The sequence below is a fragment of the Liolophura sinensis genome, chromosome 1, assembly GCF_032854445.1.
Source record: "Liolophura sinensis isolate JHLJ2023 chromosome 1, CUHK_Ljap_v2, whole genome shotgun sequence".
NCBI classification, from domain to species: domain Eukaryota; kingdom Metazoa; phylum Mollusca; class Polyplacophora; order Chitonida; family Chitonidae; genus Liolophura; species Liolophura sinensis.
In genome coordinates, this window is record NC_088295.1 from 81197471 (window position 1) to 81221766 (window position 24296).

At 37.4% G+C, this 24296-nt stretch overlaps 2 protein-coding genes across 2 annotated transcripts; one reads left to right on the forward strand and one right to left on the reverse strand.

The window, feature by feature from the left end:
* Window positions 1-446: 446 nt before the first annotated feature.
* On the forward strand, window positions 447-17686 carry LOC135461749 (glycerol-3-phosphate dehydrogenase [NAD(+)], cytoplasmic-like). The gene is made up of 9 exons (XM_064738972.1): window positions 447-560; window positions 5315-5501; window positions 6580-6720; window positions 7201-7342; window positions 7611-7723; window positions 9555-9675; window positions 12320-12429; window positions 13321-13427; window positions 14833-17686. The coding sequence occupies exons 1-9, from the start codon at window positions 517-519 to the stop codon at window positions 14927-14929; spliced, it is 1062 nt and encodes a 353-aa protein (XP_064595042.1). The 5' UTR covers window positions 447-516; the 3' UTR covers window positions 14930-17686.
* On the reverse strand, window positions 17541-24125 carry LOC135464590 (ubiquitin-conjugating enzyme E2 Z-like). Its single transcript, XM_064742034.1, has 7 exons — window positions 23991-24125; window positions 23234-23315; window positions 22495-22682; window positions 20964-21093; window positions 19413-19528; window positions 18339-18435; window positions 17541-17717 (listed from the first exon to the last, which is right to left on the reverse strand). Exons 1-7 carry the CDS (start codon window positions 24071-24073, stop codon window positions 17541-17543), a joined length of 873 nt encoding a protein of 290 aa, XP_064598104.1. The 5' UTR covers window positions 24074-24125.
* Between the last annotated feature and the right edge of the window lie 171 nt (window positions 24126-24296).

Genomic DNA, 24296 nt, shown 5'->3' on the forward strand with positions numbered 1-24296 from the left:
CTTTGTAGCATATACAAAAAATAAACCTTTGTTTTACTTGATGTTTTGGGTCATGATCATTTATTATTGAAGACATTGTATTCAAGGTCAGGAAAATGAACTGTTGAACAGAATAGTTTTTTGAACTCGACGAAATTTTACATTGTCTTAAAGGTGTACGGACAGTTAGTACTGAGTAATCTATAATACCCTGTTATAGCTGTCAACTTGTTCATTTATAATTTCGGGAAAAGCATGATGTGTACTTTTTTGAAAGTGAATTAGTAATTCATATAACATAAAACAATCACACACGGTACGCTATGTATGATCTAAATTTGACAAAAACTATACGGACGAGAGAGACAACCTTAGCCAAGTTTCCCGCGTCATTTTCCCTAAACCAATCAAAGTCGCCCGTCTATTATCAAATGTCAGGGTCAAGGACAGGGTTAGACCACGTGACATGGCAGACGACGACGTAAACTGCTAAAACAAAATTCGGTGTGAGGGAGTATTTCTTAGAAGCACGCCACGATGTCCGATAAGAAGAAAATTTGCATTGTCGGATCTGGGAATTGGTAAGTGCAGGCCTGAGGGATGCGTTGGGTTAAAGACACTGATGCGTGCAAGTCGAACAAATCAAGTCTCCCGTGGACTTACCACAATTCACACACTCACAGTTGAGAAGTTGTTTCGTGTGCTTTCGACTGACCTGTAAAACCGTGCCTCCCATTCACTGTCGACTTATTTCGTCGATTGAATAAGGACTGCATGTTTGCCTAGTTACTGTGTTTGTCCGCATAAAAGAACGGGAGGCTGGTCTAAGGTAAGCTGCTGAGCTAGCTTACATAGAATAACCCGGGGACGGTGATCGCTTGCCTGACTCTACATCCCGTAAGCGGGCTAGCAAGGGTAGCTCGGTGTACTACTACACGCATGTCTTGGACATCCCCACACTGGTGTAGCTGGAGAGAGAGCACAGTAAACGACGTGGCAGAGTGTACGTAGATTACCGACGGACGGCCTCAATACTCGACTGTTGTACGCATTAAATGTATCATTCTCAGACATTTATATCTATTAGACCTATCCAAGCTCCATGATGAGATAAAACTTGCGGAGTCATTTTTTTTTCTTTTTACGAACAATTTCTGACAATTTTTATTTCCAACGTTTAATACTCAACATGAAAAATCCTGTTAGAGCCCTCCCAAATGGTTGAACATAAAACCACCTTGTAGACAAGAGCAGGATTGTTCAAAACTGGTGTAAGACTTCATACCAAATTTAACTTTAAGCCAAGTCTTCAGTTTTGTGTTTAGCCCCAAAAAGCACATACGCATATACCAAGATACGCAGCCTCGATTTCGAAAAGGCTTGTTAACAAACCAGCTCGGCCGATCTCTTAATATTAGAGCAAGTACACTGCTGATGGTGCTTTCCTGTTTTTCAAGTTATTTGCATCATAGCACCTGTTTATCTTAGGCATGTTCAGTTTAGTGAATGTAGAGACGTGGAAGATATAAAAAATGACCCAAGAAAATTAAAGACAATATTATTAATATTATTCTTCCTTTTTTTGACTGGAAATGTGCTTTGGACTTAAATGACGCTTGGGACGTGTCATCAGTACGGATTTTGAACACAGCTAAACTTAAATTGAGCTGTCACTCGTACAATACCACTTCATAATGTACAGAATACTTCCAAACAACCTATTTGTTATATCGCTCAACCTGTTCAAGGACTTCCATATCCTGTACAAAATCCAATATCGATCGAAGACACACATACAGGTTCAGCTGGCCTGGAGGAAGTTTTTGGGTCTCCTTGTTCGTGTTAGGCAATACACTTTGTATCCAGCGCTTGAATATTCCTTAATCGGTTATAGATCTTAACTTTAGTATTTCAGGGAATTTGAAAATCATCAAACAATGAAATTTATTCGGAGGTTTATATGTGGTCGTCAATGTTTACAGAAAGGCGGAGAGAGAACGATAAACACGTACTGCCACTGTGCCCCTAAATGCTTTCATTTTATGAAGTTACCTCCCTTTGCTTCTGCACAGTATTAAAAACATGGTTCTCCAGAATCCAGTAGCACTTCAAGAGTAGAATGATCACTTGGTACGATCAAACTTATTTCATCGGACCATTATAGCTACCCATATATAATACTTCATTGTTTTGTACACAGACGAGCAGCAGTATATACGTACCAGTATTGTACATATAGTCAGCTTACAAGTTCGTACCACTGTGCAAACATTGTTGTGTTAAAAAATTAAATTTACGTATAAAAGAAGCATGATCATGGATGGTTAGTTGTGTATATAATTCTACTCTGATTAATTTAAGTAAAAAATAAGCACATAAATTTTCATGTGTAAGTCAGTGTTTTCTATACAGGACGCATTAAAAGTTGTGAAAAAAATGTTTGCACTAATTTTTTTTCATTTGCTGTGTCATATTCATTTTAAAATGTTCCAAATTCTTTTGCTAAATGCTATATGTAGAAAAGCTTTGATACACATGCAGTTGCAACAAAATATTGAAGAGCTGTATGATACATAGACCTATAGCCTACACACCTATGTATATCAAGGTTGTTGGAAATTACATTGAACACCTTGAAGTCTCATTTTCCAAACATCTGAAGTATTTTGTATTGCGTTCACGTTATTGACAGCTATGTGTACAGATTAAATGTACATGTAGATTTTGTACATGCACTGTAAGCCTGCGGACCAGTAACCTATTGCATGATTTCATGAAACATGGAAATATTCAACCATGCTTGCTTTATTGTGCATTTTTGGGATCTATCAGTTTTCTTCATTTGCTAAACTAAATATATGTTTAAGAATAATGAGAAATATGGAGTAAATAATACTAAAAACAGTGTAAAACCAGTGCCTGTGGGATTGTTGTAATGATAAGATATACACAAGTGGAATGTTTTTTGGAAAGCAAGGCTTCTTATGTAGGTAGAAGTGCCTGTGTGAGATTGTGAGGTGGGTTATTTCCAATTCGTACAAAATGGCTTTGAAAAAAAAAAAAGCAAATGATGAAGTGATGAGTTAATCATTGTCTTCATCAATAAAGCTCAGTTTGTCACCCCCTTGCAAAGAAGTGTATTAGACTCATACTAATAATAAATTAAAGTACCTTGCAGAAAGTTAAATTTAAATAGGTAAGGCAGATATTCTTGTCAGCCATGTTGCACGGAGAACAAGTCAGAAATTCAACTGTTTCAAAACGTCGGCTGGTAACAGCATTGCTTTGGCCTGACTCGGTAGTGGGGAAATCACTGATGAGAATCAGTAACATTGAAATTTGCTTTTACTCATGCACCAAATGTATGGTGGTGTGGCGATACTCTAGACATATGCAGTTATTGAGAGGTCGCCTAGCTACAACAGTACAGAAGAGTCCGTCAGAATTTATAAAACATGGTCATTTAGCAAGAACTTAACTTGAATCTGTGAAGGCTGAAGTACAGTTTATGTATATGTATATGAAGATCATTGTTGGTCCAATGTGATTGATTTTGGTGGATGTGAGAGAAAGTTTGAAAAAGCCAAGGGTAAAAGCACTGACAAATAACGTGAAAAAAAGGGACCCCATGTTGGCTGAGGGCCAAGTAAGTAAACTTTTCACCGGTTGTGTTTATTCTTTTGCACTGGATATTTTTTGAGGCATTGTTGGGTTTATTTGTTAAACATTGCATAACCAGATGACTTAATGAAGTCAATGAAAGTACTGGAGATTTGGAAATTTTCCAACATCAGTTGTTTTTACAGGAACTTGTTTACAAAGAGCAGTTCATTATAAACTGTAACCTTCATGGTTAAACCCTTTTGACCCATTACATGTAGATGGGGCAGTTGTAAATCTTTGGGAGTGGGAGTGGTTGTGGAGTTTGTATAGAAATGTCTTTGGTGAAATTCATACTTGATAGACAAAAAATAAAGTATTAGCCAAGTTGGAGAAACTCAATTTTGAACTGAGAATTTTAGATACATGTAGGTGTTTTTCAACTTGATTCATTTCATTGGTAGGCACTGTATAGCTTTAAACCTACAGCTGAAGGAGTTGAAATATTCTTTCCATGTGAAAGTTAATTTTTTTTTTGCCTGCCCATTCATGTTTTCCATTTTTGATTGATGACTTCTGCCATAGTAAGAATCTTTCACTTAAATGCATTGTTAGGTAGGCAAGCATCTTGTTGGATTGAATGGGTAATTTCAGATTCATTAGTCACTCAGAAATTATCTTTTAATTTCTGTGGAGAAGTTAGAACCTAACGCCTATTATTTCAACCAGCTTACTTAGGCGCTATTACGTCCCCATTATTTGCTGTGTGTGATAATTCAGAATCCGTTGAATGCATTGCCTTCACAGATGTTTAAATAACATGACATTTCATTACTGGCCTGAAGCCTAAAACAAAAAGCTGTAAGCTTTCCTCTACACCACACAAGACCTCTACACCACATATTAGGCCCACCTTAGAACCCAAACATTCAAGTTCACTTGCTAGTTTTAGGTTTTTGACATTGCCATGCTGCAGCAGCTGGGTCCAGTATTTACTCTGCCTTCAGTTGGTTGAGGGGATTATCAATGTAACTGTCACTACTGGATGTGGATATGTTGAAAACAATACAGGACTCTTAAACCTCTTTCATTCTGGACAAGGGTTACAAATCAGTCGGCATGAATCAGCCATTTTAAATGGTGTGAGGTTGTAATGACTAACAGTAGGTTGTAATGCATGTGCTACATAAACTTACATCATAAATCTGGGGTGAACAAACTTACATGTGACAGTACATTGCAAATTGTATATTTTCTGCTGTATATATAGATTCATTCTCTAGCAATTGTTTTGACATGGAAAACCTATATTTACACAGTCTAGACTTTAGTCAGTGTACAGTGTGTGGTTAAATTGTGGAGCTACATGTAGAACTCATTACTGACCTCCTTTTTTGTTTGCCTAGGAGCACCTGGAAGAAGGGAAAACTGACCCAGTTCAGGCCATTCTACATGTATATATGGAAGTGTTAAACTTAACTATAGGGCCAGCATTGATCGTCCTTACAGCACTGGGGCTGAGCTTTAGACTTGAGTCTAAACATTGCTGTCTCAGTTACAACTCTGTACACTGTTCTGATATTTAAAAATAACCCATGCTATGTACTGCCTACTTACATGTACATAAGATAGATCTGTTTCACTCTTTTAAATGGATTCATGTACCATATTGCCACTTAAATGTCATGTCACCAAGGGTGCAAAATAAAATATTGACAATTTGTACTTGTTTCAGGGGATCAGCAATAGCAAAAATTATTGGAAATAATGTGAAGGACCCAGAATTGTCTAAAAAGTTCCAGGAAGAAGTGTGTATGTATGTGTATGAGGAGATGGTAAATGGAAAGAAACTAACAGAAATCATCAACAACGACCACGAGAATGTCAAGTACTTGCCCGGTCACAAGTTACCAGAGAATGTGGTAATTGCAGGCTGTTGACAAAAATGATTAAAGAAGGCCAGAGAAGTTCATAACCCAGTGAGCCTCTCAGAGAGATCAGTTGGGGACTTTAGGAAATTCGAAATGGTCAGCGAACATCCAGTTGTTTTCACTTATTTAAATTTAGATTCAAACCTTGGCAACCTGGAATTCTAGTAGCCTGCAAGATTGGAGCATCTATTTTATCAGGCCTTATCATCGGGACTAAGGAGCAGATTATTTTTGTCCTTTAGAATAATCGAAGGGCTGGAGACAAAAAATGGAGGTCCCAAAAATGTCAGTTTTTCTTAATGCTTGTGTTGTGTGCGGTTAAGGTAAACATAAAAGCCTTCTTTAAACATTATGTAAAAGTTAGATAGGTGTAACATAAGGATTTCTTTTGCATGTAAATAGTGTTTCCATACATGTATTTAACGTTCTTAAATTTCACTGTGTAAAGAGATCCATTATTGGCCAATGTAATGGTTTCTAGTCCCATAGGTGGTAACTGGCCATAATCTACTGAAGAACGGGTAAGTCCCCCAAAGTGGCCTAAGTGGAAGCATTTATGACAACTAGTGCAAGATTCCAGTGGCAGTAGAGTGTGAAAGTTACATGTATGGAGTTTTTGACATCCTTTGTGGGGACTACCTACTTGGGAAACAAGGCGGCCATACAAACTGTTTAAGCCAGCACCTTAAATAACAATAGCAGGGACCAATCCTACTTCAGAAAGGGCTTTCAGTATTTCCAGACAAGGAGCACATTGAGTGATGTGGTGTTTAATTACACAGAAACTTTTGTGCAGTTACTTCAGTTAAAGCTTAACAGGTTCCTCTCCTGAAATGATTATTGTCTAGAAAAACTAATTTTAGCCTGAAGGTCAGTGAAATGAGTTTAGGCTCAGTCATCTTAGGTGGCTCTCAGAAGCAGATGACCATTATAAATCACATCGTGGTATTTGTATTCTTTTGGTAGGTCAGCTCTTGCACAGCTCAGGAAGTCAACTAATGAGCACATATTATAGATTCTCTCCAATGAAAACAGGTGTAGTGATGCATTTTTTCTTTTTGTCACACAGAAAGCTGTCCCTGATGTGAAGGAATCAGCCAAAGATGCAGATATTTTAATATTTGTTGTGCCTCATCAGTTTGTCAAAGGCATTTGTAAGCAGCTACAGGGAAGTGTGAAGTCAGGTGCCATTGCTGTATCTCTTATCAAGGTTTGTGAACACACAGGGATCATGCCACTGGAAACTATGTACTATAAGTTTGCTAGCAGCATCGATGAATAAAACCTGCACTTTCATAAGCTATTGTCTGACAGTGTAGCAGATTTTTAGCAGATTTCCTGATTGTGTCATGTAGGAGAAAACATATAAGGCACATTTAAAATTGCTGGGACAAGGCAACCTACCTAAGCATTACATCTAAAAGTTTTGCAGACTGGCTCTTGCAGCTGGTCAAGGCGTACATGCTCGCTCTTGTTTCTTGCTTATTCATTATGGATAGCTTATTTCATCCACGGGTGAAAAGGTCATTGGAGTTGAAAATAAGATGAAAACCAGAAGGCATATATCAACTAATCTAGGAGGACTAGCTTTGGTTTCAGTGTAAAACACGTATAACATGATTTATGTCCTTCTACGTAAAGAAAAAAAAAGAATGTAGTGACTTAAATATGATTTCAACTTATATTTTAGGGCTTTGATGTTGGGGAGCAAGGCGGCATTATTCTTATCTCTGACGTAATTAGACAGGCCCTGCAGATTCCCTGTGCAGTGCTGATGGGAGCAAATATAGCAAATGAAGTTGCTGGAGAGAATTACTGTGAAGCTACAATAGGTAACAGTAATCCTGAACTCCAGAGACCATAAATACTTGTTGTATAGACCATTTGATCTTCACTCTGTCATTCTCTTCTACTTACATGCAGATATTGGGCTGGCCAACTTATATGACACTTATATTTAATCAGGCAGTTATATATTGTGAAAAAGTATTATGTACATACTTATCACAGAAAGTTGTATGAAATTTGGAAATTACATGTACAATAATAAAACCACGGTATGCATAAAGGTGATTACCTATTTATTTTTCGTCCCAACAGGTTGCAAATCTGATGAATATAGTGGCTTACTCAAAGAAGTCTTTCAAACGGAATATTTCAGAATAGTGTGTGTAAAAGATGAACAAACTGTGGAAGTCTGTGGCGCCTTGAAGGTAAGAACATATTTACGCATTTTGTCTCTTCAGTGTTGTAGTTACATGGCATGAATTTCTTGCATTTCTGATGAATTGGTTTTTTAACTGCATAGAGAGATCATTTATTTAATGAAATAGAACTACTATTGTGACATTCAAAAAGAACTGAAGTCTCACTATCTCTTCTCAGTTGTTTTATTATTTTCACATGGTTTTGAGATGCAAGTTTCAATACTAGTTGTGTGGAACTAATTATTGATTTGGGACATGCTGGACTAAATTCAGAGCTTATCCAACAGCATTGTTTGAACTGCCATTAACTAAGCAAGGCTGTGATGTGAAAAGAAATCAGATTTCCCCAGCTTATATGTGTCATAAAAGTAACCATGTGAACAAAAAAAATTAAAGGCTTAAATGACTGAGAATAACATGATATGTGTGTTTTGAAAATGTCCTACCTCGAGCATCGTTATCCAATTTATAGGGAAAGCAATGTTGAACAAAATGTTAGGGGTGGTGTCTTAAAAAGAACTGCATGTATTAAGCTCCCATTTAGGGCACATCTAGAGCACAGTAACATGAGGGGGTGTTCCATCTTTGATTCGCTGTGTGCATTAATTTCGTTGAATTGCAAAATTCACATGTATTGTGTTCTAGAATCATGTTAAATTAAATGTTAGTCTGAATCTGTGCTACAGATAATTTTTTGTTCTCCTGACTTTGAAAGAGACGGAGTACGTTACTTCTGACTTTCCATCTACGTGGTACCGCAGAACACATGTTTTTTTTCAAATGCTCAACACTTCACTGTTTCGGTAATACACCTGGAAAGTATGAAGTTGATAGAGTGGGAGGGGGTGAAGAAAAGACATAGGCCTACATGTGCATACATTTATACATAGGCTGCTATGATGATAAAACGATTGTTGATATTGATAGTAGACAAGAATTTAGTATTTTGTGCTTTAATTATTGGCAGTATATAGTATAAATCCTGAAGTATTTTTGTGCATATGTTGCTAGCTGTTCTCAGAATATTTTTTTATTCCATTGCATTAGCTTTTCTCTTCCCGAAATCATAAGTACATCGATATGTCAGGAGCTGGACCATCAGTGGTACCTTAACACTGCGGAGTGACGATTTATGAGAATTGAAATTGGACATTTGGGAGCGATATTAAGATGATTTTCTGCAATACAGAAGCAGAAGTTGCTTCCAAAAAGTTTTTTTTAAGTGTATTTAGATCTGTACACCCCTTATCTATAGCACTGATGAATGAATGACTGCTTGGGGTTAACGTCGTACTTAACAATTCTTCAGTCATATGACGAGGAGTTATTAGGTGTGTGCATAGGCTGTGTCTTCTTGTGGCATTGCGAGTCCATGCCGACCAAGTGTTGCTGCCGCTGAAGTATTATGCCAGAGACACCAGACATGACACCTGACCGAGTCATGTTGAACTGTGGTCTCCCAAACTCTAGACAGATGTTCTAACTATTAGGCCATCAAAGCAGTCCAGTAAATGTTAGGGGTGGTATCTCAGATAGTACAGCATGTATTGACCTGGAATTTTACATGCATATAAAGCACAATGACAAGGGGTTGTTCCATCGCATTACTGTAAATTAACAAATTCACAACTTTCGAAGTTTTGCATTCATGTGTCTCCTACAGGCTAGCCCTTTGGCAGCCTTGCTTTTTTTTTATTCATTACTTAACTGGTTTAATGCTTTGCATGTGTGGTTTTGTTCTTGCTTCTGCTGCTTAAGGGAATGTGTGGTAGATTGAAATGGATCAAGGCAGTGCCGTGCTCGTTAGCTTTGGTTTTGTATTCTTTTTGTACTGCAGAATGTAGTTGCCGTAGGAGCTGGTATAGCTGATGGGTTAGGGTATGGGGACAACACTAAAGCAGCAGTTATACGGCTTGGGCTCATGGAGATGGTGAAGTTTTGTGAAGAATTTTATCCAGGTAGGATATTGGGTTGCTTTAATTAATTTTTTTTTTCTTCTGTATGTATCAAGCAACAAGGAGGTGAGAAAGTATTCTTAAAGGCAGAGAAAACATTAAGAGTACATAGAGTTCAAAAAGTCAGTTGTAAATGTGGTCAAGAATATTTTCTAAACATTTTTCTTAAAAGGAGAAGACAGCACCTGGCTAAAACATATTTCACCCAAAAGTGGGATGTTCAAGTTTTCTAAAAAATGTTGTACTTTATTCTGACGTGATTTCACCGTATAAGAGATAAAATAAAATGACAATACTGAGCTAACAGCTGATGTGAAGCAAGACAGCCATCTTGGGAATTATGTCCATTCAAATGCGTTTAAATTTGATTGCGCGGTCAAGGATGTGACGTTGCCTAAATCATTCACATCATGAAGTGATAGCTAATAACACTGAACTACTACATAGACATCATTTTGAAATTGTTTTCTCAGTTCTCCTGCGAAAGTACAGACCAACACAAATATGCGTGCTACAATTTTGGCGGCCTCACCTTCATTCCTTAGGAGATTGCCAGTCTGGAAGATTATTGCCCATGTTAAAATGAAACCTGTGCATCACGATGGCCGTGGCGAGTATAAACAATGTCGCCTACTGTGTGTGGAGAGTTCTCACCGAAGCCGTCTTAACTTAGTTCATTTGAAGCCTACAACTGTTACAATATATTTCACTCACACAGATGGGAAGTACTAGCCAAAAACCTAGTTCACCTGTGTGGTCATACGTCACTAATTCAGTTCTGCAAAATTTGAAAAGGGGCCAACTGCTCTGAAAGCCACTGGTCTGTTACACACGGGATGCAGTCGCCAGTACAGGTTGGTTTAGTTCTAACAAGGTACAATGATCTACGAGGCTGGCAATGTTCTAAGGAATGAAGGTGAGGTCGTCGAAATTGTAGCACGCATATTTGTGTTGGTCTGTACTTTTGCAGGAGACACAAGAAAAGTGCCTGAGGTGCTAGTGGGCAGAAGTTGGGCACTACTCTAAGAAAATCAAATAGAATGTTGTGAAGCTCAACCCCGTTGGGAAGGTGTAGAGGTACATGGAGCTATTCTCACAACGTGCTTTTGCTGAACCAAAAATGCCAACTGTATCTGCAGGCGATTTGATCTGGATCCCAGGTCAACCCTTCTACAGTGGCCGTACATTCTATGTTACATTGCAACCGAGGTGCCAGCGACGAATCCGCACATACTCAAATACTGAGCCAGTGATCCCTGTAAATGGTAGTAGGCCTATTCTACCAACAGTTATTTTATTTATGGAGAGTTTGATCAGTTTTATGGCAGTTTTATGCAATAGGTGCCTATCCAAGAATATTGCACTGTGGTTGTCTATACATGGTTGGTTACTTGGGCTTTCATCACCAACATCCACAACTTTTTCCAGCAATATACTGCCTAGCCGATTATACCAAAAAATATCTTCGACGTTAAAGAGCTAGAGTAAAGGTGACATCACACTTCTCAGGATAATGGCGACATGTTGAAGAGCTGTCCAAATCACAGTTTCTCTAAACTTTTATTGGGTTGAAAAAAATCCAAAAAAACGTTTAATGGTGGTTTAAGTTACTTTGAATACTAGTCTTTGATTGAAAATAAACAATAACCAGGTGCAGTCTTATACTTTAAAGAGAAAAAGACACTTGAAAATAAATTTGTTATTGTGAATGTTTAGGAACACCTCTTGGTATACTAGTATATTGTCTGTGTAATAATGTTATAAATGAGGATGTAACACATGTTTAATAACTACATTTGTATTTTCAGCTAACAAATGTGTTCAATCTGGATTTTGATTATATTTATATTTTTAATATATTCATAAATATTATCATAATTTAGATTAAATACGTTTGTTTGTATATAAACAACAAAATTATATTCAGATAAATTTGTTAGACATGCTCACACTCTGAATTGTGACATTATTATGTAAATACAATATATACCAAGAGGTGGTTCCAAATATCCACCATGCAAAAGTACCCTTTTTTCCTAAACAGACTAATCTAAAAAAAAAAAAAAAAAATTAAGACCATATTTGAGGATAAGTTTTCGTGCTCTTTCATCTGCTTTTGACATCATTTTTATGTTTTCTTCACCTTTAAAATAAATACAAAACCTGTGAATGACCTCTGATCAAATTAAAAAAGATTTCATGTAACAGACTTAAAGTTTACAAACAATTTTGCAGCTGGGGCTGAATTCATTTGCAAATCTCTGTAACTAGTAGATTTTATATTTCACCTAAGCTGTTCCTACTTTTCACAATTTTGCCCTAAATGCCAAATATACTGTGAAATAATGCTGAGTGCAGTGGAGTTCGACTGAAAAATAAATAACCAAGTCTTTCCTCTGCACCCTCTGAGCGTTATTTATTGCACATTGTCCCAAACGTCTTTTACTGGATTGCACTTTCTGCTAAAGTTTGTGCTGTTTGTGCGCAGATTTAACATGGAGCCCGTTGTCTGCATGCTCCGCTAGATTTTTGCTGTATAATACACTTGATATTTTTGAATTTGTATCCATTTTAGTGATGATGACACATAGTGATGTGAATGTTTGATAGATGCTGTGTAGGTCAACTGTGTGTTTTTGTAATACAGGTTCACAAATGGCCACGTTCCTGGAAAGTTGTGGAGTGGCAGATTTAGTGACAACATGCTATGGTGGACGAAACAGACGTGTAGCAGAGGCTTATGCAAAAACCGGAAAGGTCTGATTTACTTTTTGCACAATATATTTTAATCTTTCATTGAAAAGAAATTCAGATGCAAACAGAATGTATGCTGTGTATTCTGCAAATGGCTGGCACAAGAGTATGTTACGCAGTAACTATTGCCATAAATATTCTTCTAGTTTTTGTTTGTCCCAGTTTTATTCCTTGCATTCATAAAAGTATGAAGAAAACAAAAATGGAATTTGTCATCAACAGCACTGTGTAGCTTTGACTTCATTGTGTTGACTGGCAGAAGGAGTTGAATGCTGCTGTTGGGAAGCCACTAGACCTTTTCCAGTGGGGTGGTGCGTTCGAATCCGCCCCACATTCATCTGACTTGAGTGGTCTGTCAGGTACTCGACAAATGTTTTGTGGGTAAGATCTCCTCGACTGACAACCATATGAGTGAAAATATCTGGAGTATGACAAAGTATCAAAAAAGTATACACAATCAAATGAATCAATCTTATGTTGGATCAGAGCACATTTGAAAAACAGTACCACTGCTCAGTTTGTGATGCTTAGAACATTATCGTAGGTTATTTTCCTGATCCTTTTCCGTGTTCATGGGTACATTGCCTGTCAGTAGTCGATCCAGTGGTGTACTGATTTGTTCTTTATACAATACGTGAACGTTTTATACAGTTTTGCTCGTAAGCAAAGAGTTAATTCACAGGTACTGCAGTGTAATGCCAGAGCAGATAAAGTCTCTTCACACAGTTTGGAGCACCCTTATGCAGGCAAGGAGGGTTGAGGAATTGCACTGATTGTCACCAAAATTTATTTAGAATTCAGGGTTACATACAGGGAGAGATTCTGGAATGTCAGGACTTTTCTTTTATGATTGTTGAAAACACCAGTGTTCAATTTATTGTCTTCTATTGACAGAGTATAGAGGAGTTGGAAAAAGAAATGCTGAATGGACAGAAACTTCAAGGACCACCTACAGCTTTTGAGGTCAACTTCATGTTAAAGAACAAAGGCTTTGAGGAAAAGTATGTAATTCATGTATGATGGCTGATGAATGTTGAGAAAATATGTGTCTCAGCTTTCAATACTCCTAACAGTATAAATGCTGTTCTTGAAAAAGGCAAGAAAATGTGAACACATACAGATCAATATTATTGTAAATATTGTTTGGAAGAGATGGGTGTTGCCTGCTGGGATTATATGCCTTCTATCTCTTCATCTTTAGCCATGTACTTGGCTAGGCTTCGCTGGCACTAGTCTATTAATGGTTAAGGTAACAGCCATTTTGACAACACACGTTCGGAACATGTGGTGACAAAGTGCTTAGTGGACAATGCCCAAAATTTGAATTGGGTTTTCTCTGAAGTACCCATCTTAGTCTGCTTCCTAAACATGCGAGCAGTGGTTATCTACCATAGCAATGTTAATAATTATTTCATGGTTGTATCAGATTTTTTACTCTTTCAGGACAGAAACGAAGAGTTACTATATTGGCAACTTCACATCTATGCTGATTTTTTTTTTACTTGTTTTTAAGAAATAGTAATAATATTCACATTATGCATAGAAGATTAAAGGTGAACTGTCCAGGTTGATCAAATTTTTGTTGCAAAACTGACACAGTATATCCTAGAGGTATCTGAAACACGGAGCCGAAGTGATGAAAAGAATTAAAATCGCTAGATGTTGTAAAAAAACATTTTTTTCAAGGCCGATAGGACAAGTTTAATGGTGCTTGATGTTCTCTACATGTTTATCTGCCCTGGATGTCTCCTTAGTTTATGAAATCACAGTGGAGCGATGCCGTTTCGTGCACCTCTGGGGCTGTGCTTATTGCACACCGAATTACTATGGGATTACTTTTCATGCCTTCCCATCAGACCCCTCCATGCGATGAAAATGGATAATCGCCATGCGACGAGACAATTTTTTGCTCAATAAGCACTCAAAATTATGCTCCAACTATTTTGAGGTGTGTTTTGACCCAGCTTAGAGACTAAAAATGGTGTTTGGAATTGGATTTTAAAGTGAAATGGAAAGTAAAAAAATCCGATGGTGGTTGGAACCTGAAGCAGTACCTTCTATTTTCAACATTCCTGGTCACAAAAGCAGTTTTCCTGTCAAAGAGCGCGGATCACATCCAATGTAGCCGGCATTGTGCCTCTTAACCAGAGTACCACTGTAACTTCACACATATTTGTCACACCAGCACCATTCAAGGGCAGACAAGCGATGTGAGTGTGAGTGTTTTTTTATCCATATCACAGGTATGCAACTCAGGTGAAGAGAGAAATAAAAATAGGACAGTTCACCTTTAAGGAAAATGCAGTTATGATAGTATAGTACATGTAATATTAACCAATGCACACAGTTACGGTTGATATTTTATGCATTGTAAATTTATAGATTCTTGTCATGCTTGTGTTTCAGGTTTCCATTGTTCACAGCTATTCACAGAATCTGCAAGGGTGAGCTCAAGTGTGAAGACTTCATCAACTGCCTGAAAAACCATCCAGAACATATGTAACAAAGTTGGTGCTGAGGAAGGCTGTAAACCTTTCCAAATACTGTACTTGTACATCAAATGATGAGACTATTACATGCTCACTGTGTGGACTCTTATTATGTAGGATAGAAAAGTGGATGAACACATGAATGCAGCCCACCTTAAGTGGTAATGTAACAAAAATATGGTGTTTTGGGGGAAGAATTTTCTTTTGTTAAATAAGCAGTTCTTTGTAGTCAATCCATACATAAACCACTTGATTACTGCAGCATTGAATGCATGTTTGTTTGAGGAAAGTGACGTGCATACAGTTAAAACCTGTCAATGTGGGGTGCTTTGGGTAAGTGGATGCTGATTCTGCACTGCACTATTGTTCAGCTTAAATATTACAGGAAAGCTCAAGTAAGTTACATTGGAATGGATGTCCCTGGTGAATAGTTGTCTGTTTTCCTCTTGTTTTCTTATTTTTCTTCTTTGCATGTAGTTTGCCATGATTCTGATAATTGCTCAGGCTGTTTTCTCTATTTGGAGGGAGGGAGGGAGAATTGATTTTTAGTCATGGATGTCAGACAATTGTGATAACAAAATTCAAGCTGTTTTTCAATCATTTTGTTTATTGGTCATTGTAAATTATGTTTCTCAAATCTGTTCATGCAGAAAATAGAAATGATATCAGAAATATTGGACGTAAAATACAAAATATAACACCGTATATCAAACTCTAGAAGAATCTTGTGTAGGCTGTATACATAGATATGGCAAGTGTCAGAAACAGCTGGAAATGAAAATCTTGTAGACAGCACAAAGGCCACCGTACAGGAACTAGAGCAGAGAACATGTAGTTCTATTTTACCAGAACTGTTTAATACTGGTGTGACTGCATTCCAATAAACTTGAACTAACAAGTCCACTGCACTGTGTTTTTTAATAAGAGGTTGTAATATAGACCACAGATATATAGACCACTATGTACATTCATCAATAACACTCTTTTAGTCAGAAATTTGGCTTGGCTTTTTGGAAATTGAAACTTTTACACAGTTTGTTGCAAATCTCTTTACCATCTTTTCACTATTTTGGTTAAACGGACATATTGTTGATAGAAATTCAGAATTTTTGAGTTGGTTCAGCTGAATAAAAAAATGAGTTGCATTCGGCTCCTAAATGTCGGCCTATATTTTCCAAGGAAGGCCTCCGTGGCCAAGGCAATGATCCAGAAGCCTCCCACCAGTGCAGTTGTTGTGAGTTCAGGTCCAGCTCATGCTGATTCCCGTGTGTGGGATGGTTTTCCAGCAATCTGTGGATGGTTGTGGGTTTTCTCCAGGCAGAGTTCCTCCCACCATAATGCTGGGTGCCATCGTATAAGTGAAATATTGTCGAGTATGGCATAAAACACCAATCAAATAAAATAAATATACTTTCTGAAAGTGGTATATTGAGAGAATTGGATGGGAAAATCCGTCACTGTCTGCCGAACGAGATAATATGCAAATGAACCAGTGCAGAGATTCACATAATGCAAGGTGCTCTCACGGATCGTTCAAGTATACAATATGACAGACTGAAAATAAATTGAAAGTCTACTATATAAAGTATTTGTAATTCCCAACGGTCTCTATGGCAGAACTGAATTTACATCATGGGCTCCATAATTTAAACGCAACAGGTCTGATATTTGATTTTATTTAATTTATTTATTTGATTTGTGTTTTACGCTGTACTCAAGAATATTTCACTTGAACGACAGCGGCCAGCATAATGGTGGGAGGAAACCGGGCACAGTCTGAGAGTAACCCACGTCCATCCGCAGGTTGCTGGAAGACTTTCCCACGTACAGCCGGGGAGGAAGGCAGCATGATCTCAGATTTGAAGTTCACTGAACATCTTGCTGTCTACACTACAAGGGGAGGTAAACTGGTAAAAAAGTCAACCTTTGGCCATGTTTTGATCTGTATGAACTGAAGATATCACCGTGAACTGTTAAGATTTATAATTTTGGATTATGATGCAAGACTGGTTTTCTTCACGCCACATGGCTGACAAGCAAATGGTTGATCCCAGTTCCTCCGTCTTTGTTTTCTGTTCATTCATGAAACTGGCTTGTCTATCCATGAAATGCACAGGTTCTTCCCCGTCTATTGACGAATTTGACTTGTACTTATCTGTCTATCCATGAACATGACTTCGTCATACTTAGTCATAAAAGTGGTTGTCATAAAACATAAAAATGAAATGAAAGTGAAAATAATCTGAAGTGCCACTGAAATTTGTCTCCGTGGATTGGATGAATACAATTAATAATTATATCAAAGAGTCATTAGATTTGCTTCGTCTTTTTCCATCCCCTTCTGGATATTGATGAACTCAAATTAATGTTGACTGAAGTCTCATGGTCAATGCAACGGAGAAAAATTGTGTGATACAGGTACAGGTACAGAACGTGCATAGAATGTACACCTGAAAATGGTTCATAAAAACATGTACCTCTGCCCCCATTTTGCAGTGTTAAGACTATGCCCCAGGATCACAATGGTGTCTTGGCGTAAGTTATACTTAGTCTTAACTTAGTCATTATTCTTGAACATAGATGTGAATGTAAAAAATTTTAATTCTGTCCACAGGCAATAAATAATTAGGGTAGCCAGTCATTTAATACAGATCTCTCTCTCTCTTTGTCAACTTCCTGCTTAATTTTTTGTATGCGCTCTTGTATGCTGTGGTAGTCAAAGTTTCCATCTCTTGGATGGGAATTGAAGTTCCATACATGATCAGCTAAGCCCATCTTGACAGTTATATGTCCAAATGGATCCTGCAAATATAATAATGTAAGGCTGAATGATCAGATGATTTTACTGTCACATGGTTCTCAAAAGGTTAAACACATATACAAGGCCTTATGGCATGTAATAATCCCCAAGCTCTGTTCAGGTTACTCATTAGCATGTGTTGGACAAAGACCTGCTGTTCCGCTCAACAGTCTTGATTTCAAGATAAAATTTCCATTTTCTAGAAAAAACTTTATTCAAGTTCCACGGAAATTTCACGAGATCCACAGGAATAGGCGAGCAGGGATATTATTATTTACTGTAACGCTTATCTGCCAATGTAGAATCCATCTTAAGATTTCATTGGGTACATAGACTCACAGAGAAGAAAGATGGAGGGTTAGTGGTTTGCTGTGCATTCATAGCTGTTAACTACACTGAGAAATGCAGCTAAACTGATGCTCCCATGATTCTGTAGACCTTGAACATTGCCTTAATATTACATACTGGGTAGACTATTGTGCTTGTATCTTTTGTTGGAGTTATCACAATACTCTACTTTGTGAAGCTTATCAGTGGAAATGAAAATATCACATACTATACTTCAAAGCAATAGTATTTAACCTGTCAGATGTTTGAAATGGAAACCAAATGATGACACTTACATGATCATCCAGTTTGATGTCGTTTAAGTGGTTGTTCTTTTTACAAATGCCAATATAATCTTTGTAGTTGTCAAAGAAAATATCTTTAATCTTGGTTCTGGAAGAAGAAGTTCACACAGAATAAATATTTCAACAAATAAATAATAACCAAAAAATCTCTTTAATTAATAACATTGATCCATTTGTAAACTGGTGTCTGAAGAATACAAATTGATGCAAGAAATGACACAAATCCGGCTCAGACTGGTTGGAATGTGATGCCTGTGCAGCAGACGAAGTTTGACAGCAGTGACCAATCTAGCTCTCTACTCTCCCCTTCTATTAGTCTAATGAATTTGAAGTTGGTACGTATAGTTTTACTTTAAAGGATACATGAAACGCTTTGGTTTTATTTCTTTATGTGCAGATTATCATGTGATGTGTAATAACATAACTGTACAAATAAATCTTCAGCTTTCACTTTGGGGGGTAAAAATGGCTTCAAATTACAGTTTTCTTAAGCCCCAGAGTCAGTCTGGAAATTAAGCAGCTTGCAGCGGTGACATCAGCAATGATACCTGTTTAAATAAAACTCTATGGGGCAGGCGGGGATTTGAGCGAAGCCATGCAATATCTGCGTACATGTCACCTTGCCCACACTGTAGTGACATGGTTCACTGGGCTCGGGGCATATCTGGGGTGTTTCACCAAGTTCTGAGCAAGATCAACAATGACATAATTTCTGGTAAAATTCGACCATCGACAGAAAATATGCATAATATAGATGGGTAATCAACAGGTATAAAAATACCCCAAAATGAAATTTTTTTAAAGAAAAATTCCATGGAATAATCTTCTTAGGTTGGCATAGAAACACCATCTGTGTTTTATTGTTCCTTTTCATGTATCCTTTACATTTCAATAAAGTATTTAAATGCATATAGTCTGTCAAATTTACCTCACCTCCTCTTGCATGACAGTAGGCCTACCAGCCTTCAGTATGTCACACACATATCACTACCCACACAGTCTTGTGAGAAGACCTCATGTAATTAGCTATCTCATAACATTCTGAACATGATTTTACATCTTTACCTCATCTCCTCTGGCATGACAACAGTACCAGGCTCCAGCATGTCGCACACGGCTACCCTCAATGTTTCATGACGAATCACATCATTATATTTACTCATGTCATTACCAGGCAGTTCCTATCAAAAAGAAACATTGAAGTCACTTTAAATATCGAACTAACCAGATTTGCACCAGCTATGTTAACAATCACACAAGGTACCCACTGTGGTCAAGCAGAGATAATGGTCAACCCCTGTCCACTGACATTCTTCTTCAACAATATCAGGTTTGTTAAAATCCTGTACTGACAGAATAAGCTTTCGACTTACACTAGGCAGTTCACAAGATGTCTTACAGGCATATTTTGATTAAACCTGTGCACAGCCGGCCTTAAACCAAGCACTGGTCGATTATATTTATTGGGGATCTGGATCCAAATGCAGTGATTTTTCTGAAAGATTCAACATATTCAGGTTGTCTGTATCCATCTGTAGTGAGTGATTTGCACATTTAGCTGTGGTGAAGGTATGTACCTTCAGTATGCCTTCTAGCTTTCAAAACAATGGGAGACCCGACAAAATGACTGATAAGTTACTGAGGTCTCGTAACTACAGTAATAAATAAACTAAAACCCCTGGGTGTGAACAGACAACAAGAAAATTTTATTATAAATAAACATAATTTGACCGGTACTTTATGAATTAAGTATTGTGCTTCACAATAACAATGCTCTAGGTGGATTTAAATACCAAATACCCAAACAGAAGAAAGCCTTATGGAGATGCTAAAACAAACTACGCTACTGTCACACTAAAACTCCAACTACTTCGATATATCCGTGACAATTTTCACTACTGCTACCTCAGAAATGCCCTCATAGGATTTTGACCCATAAAAGGACTGAGAAGTATCAGATAACATCGCTTTGAAACAGTCTGTGGTGGTAACAAGTATCTCATCTGATGCCAATTTGTCTCTGAAGAATGTTGCAAGACCTATCATATAAGGCTGCGACAAAGTATTAATATGAACTTTTGTTGACTTGATTTCTCAATACCTGCAGTGTGGAGCTGGCCTGTACTGCATATGAATGGCCCAGGTATAAAGTGGACAACAGGAAACTGGCTATCAGGTTATCATTACAGATATACATCCTCTGTACAGATAGGTCTGGCTTCTTGTCCGAATTATTTTGCATGAGCAGTATTAATTTTTAGTTGACACATACTGACAAGTACAAAGGTGATGTTGTGTTGGATCTTTTCATGTCTGCCATGGTACCAGTAACTAAAGATTGCCAATATCTACTATACCGGTACCAGTATATAAAATGGGAATATCTTTGTTTGGGGAATATATTTGGTTCACCTGGACTCTTGATAATGTCCTCTTAGAGCAACAATGAGCATAATTTTAAGCTACAACCTCAAATTTGGAGTTCATTCCCCTGTATAAGAGCTACTGCTTCCTCAGCTGTGAAAGATTAAAAAACAAAAATAAAAAAAAAGAATTTACAACAAATCTACACCATAAATAATACAATCATCTGCTATAAAACAGTTTTCAACATACTGGGAAAGGAAATCCTGGATGAAAAGGGTCTGGCTCATTTTCAAATGGTCTCTCATTCAGCATAGCTTGTATCTCTAAAAGCACATCAAACAGCTGATTCTCTGGCTTCCATGACTTTTCTGACCATGTCCTAAGGAACAAAAAAAACATAACAATAGCTAAAAGTATTAATTAGCACTACTAAAACTCCCTATAAAATTTTTTTCTGGGAACTTATTAACATTTCAATTGTGCAACAAAAGCAACAATGATCAATCTTTAGTAATAAAGACCATCTAATATTGTGGAAAACATTCGTTCTTGACCATTGAGGATGTGAGATCAAGTCCAGCTCCTGCTACTCCAGCTGCCACCTTGTCAGAAGTTTTACACATAGATTTCAAAATGTGGTGGAGTTCCCCACGTACTATCTGGCTTTTGCCAGTTATGAGCTTTAACGCCAAGTGAAACATGTTGAGTAAAAACTCAAATAACTGTCAACATATATCTACACAGAAATCTATACAGAGATTGTACTGAACACCCACATGTTATTATAACAAGCCTCACAATAATGGTGTTTCATGAACTAAGTATTGTGCTTCATAATAACGGTGTTTCATGAACTAAGTATTGTGCTTCACAATAATGGTGTTTCATGAAATAAGTATTGTGCTTCACAATAATGGTGTTTCATGAAATAAGTATTGTGCTTCACAATAATGGTGTTTCATGAAATAAGTATTGTGCTTCACAATAATGGTGTTTCATGAAATAAGTATTGTGCTTCACAAGAACGATGCTCTAGGCGAGTTTACCCACCCAAATAGAAGAAAACCTTATTGAGATGCTAAAACACACTGTGACAGTACACACTAAAACTGGAACTACAATATAGAAATGTAGTCAGAAATGCCCGTGTAGGACTCACTTCACTTCAAGATCTCAAAAAAAAAACAAACTGAATTTACTATCATTCATCATCACCACCACATTGTAGTGTGTATAAGGTGTTTAAATCAATTTTACAATTCTTGCATTTCCATCACTTGGAGCTTGCCATAAGTGACAAACATTATCCTTTGTTCATTAGAGGGTGTAACCATGTGAGAAAAAAGAAACAACATTTACATTGAGTTACAAATATATTGGCATATATTGGCTGAAATGAGCAGACCAGGTGTCACAAATTTCAGAAGAAATAGGGTATGCACAAGTCAACCAAGTCCAAATATACTTTTAAAGTTGGTATGAGTGAGTTCCACTAGGGCACCACTACTTTGTCAGCATTTATGCTGGCCTCCTTCAACGCGATGCCGTTTTCATATAAACAAAAAGCACCACAACCCTGAAGTGAGTGAACACTTTACCTGATGTTGGAGTGATCATATTGTGGTTCTATGTTGTGGCTGTGAGCAACCAACTTCTCATTATGTACCAAATGAAAATAATTGACGACATCACCAGCTGTATATAATGGCCTGTGCTTCCGATCAATACTAATCATTGGATATTGTGTAGATTGTAATTAAGAATGATTCACGATACATACCCTAGGATGGGATGGCAGACTTTACCATTGATGTAGATGTTGGGGTTAAATCGAACCCTGCCTCCCCCTGTATTCATTAGCTTAACTTTAGGGGGGTCTTGAGGGTAGTTGTGTGGAAATCGGACAACAAAATAGAAGAAGCCTCCATAGTACGGTGTGCAGCGTTCTCCAACAGCTAACACATGGACCTGAAAACCAGGACCAACATTTGTGTTATTCCTGTGTGCTCTCTCTGGTTCACATGATTAAACCATTAGCTCACTATGACTTTGAGACCGTTACCCAATGAGTTACAATTAGCATATTCAAATACTGCTCTAAGAGCTTCAGCGTCCAGCTATAAGACAGGAGGTTTGTTAGGTAGCTGGCAAAAGGCAGTTGTTTAGTCTGGGCACTCCAATTAATTTCCTCCACCCGCAGGAGTCAGAGGAGTGAAAACTTACAGCCAACAAAACAAATAAATAAACATACCATTCTTTTAATGTCTTAATTTTTCAATTCCATTCATAATAATCTGACTATATCAACAGGTTGAATGCTTCTAGTACACCTTCTGGCACTCAAGCCTAATCATTTATTCATTAATACTACATCTTTTAATCAAATTATTTTTGCAATGCCCTTAATAATGAAGAAACCTGAAGTGAATACATGTATGTTCCTGTATGATTTTATATTCAATGATTTTAGCAACTGAACTGAACTGAACACGTTTAAGTATGTACAGGTACATATATACCTTTGCCATGTCGTCCTCATCAAAGTACACATATATATAAGGCTCAAGGCTTTTCTCTTCAAAAAATCTCTTCATGTCTACCCTGTGTAAATGTAGAATAAGGAGACATAAGGCATACATGCATCTACCACCATGTGATATTCAAAATGACTGGCTACTGATGTCTGTGGGTTTCCCCGGGGCTCTCCCTGGTTTCCTCCCACCATAATGTTGGCTGCCGTCATATAAGTGAAATAGGCCTACCCTTGGGTACAGCGTCAAACACTAATCAAATAAATAAATCAAAATGATCGGTTGACTAAACATGTATAGTACCAGACAATACATGTTTTTTTCACACAAATATTCATAAAACTACAGTACTCGAGGTATAAATCGTATAACAGACCTGGTACTATAATATGCCATTCAGCCTAGTATTTGTCCCACCTTTGTCCCATTTAACTTTCTATGCTGCGTCCCGTGCATATCGTGTACGTGATGCTAAGATGGCGTCAAAAAAAAAAAAGAAAAAAAAAAAGGCTAACATGTATAGGCCTACAATGTAAATTTCGCTATTAGTGGAAAGCTTTTCAGTCATCTAACCACACCAGATTAAGCGCCATACATGTCTGCAAATATATATAATAATATATTATTTATTTGATTCGCCGTCCTGAAGAATATTTAAAATAATAATTGTCTATTAATAAGATACATATGCACTATATGATCAGCGTGTCAACACGCTCACGTTCAAGGATATAAACTACCATACTTCTGGATCCTTTCTCTCGATTCTTTGGAGAGTCCAGTGTCCCCAGCACAGAATGGGTCCCAGTCGTCGCCTCCAGTCGCCATCTCGATGTATGAATCCGCAAGGTGGACAGTTTCGTTCCAACTCGCAATTCTCTCTGTCACTTCTCTGACGTGTTTGTCATGATACAATCTGATTCGCCCATAAGCTATTGCAAGCGCCACATCATTGGCTTGCTATTTATAGTTCAGGGGATTTCCGTTATGCATTTCTTTCAGTTTAACGACGTTTAACGTCAACCCACATATTAGATTCTTTATTGATGGT

Bases quoted from the DNA above. Each gene is read 5' to 3' on its own strand.
- LOC135461749 (XM_064738972.1), top strand. From the start codon at position 517: ATGTCCGATAAGAAGAAAATTTGCATTGTCGGATCTGGGAATTG. The intron at 561-5,314 runs GTAAGTGCAGGC...TACTTGTTTCAG, and splicing joins ATTGTCGGATCTGGGAATTG to GGGATCAGCAATAGCAAAAA. The intron at 12,430-13,320 runs GTCTGATTTACT...TTCTATTGACAG, and splicing joins CTTATGCAAAAACCGGAAAG to AGTATAGAGGAGTTGGAAAA.
- LOC135464590 (XM_064742034.1), bottom strand. From the start codon at position 24,073: ATGGCGACTGGAGGCGACGACTGGGACCCATTCTGTGCTGGGGACACT. The intron at 21,094-22,494 runs GTATGTATCGTG...TTTGTTCCTTAG, and splicing joins GTCTGCCATCCCATCCTAGG to GACATGGTCAGAAAAGTCAT. The intron at 17,718-18,338 runs GTAAGTGTCATC...TTATATTTGCAG, and splicing joins ACATCAAACTGGATGATCAT to GATCCATTTGGACATATAAC.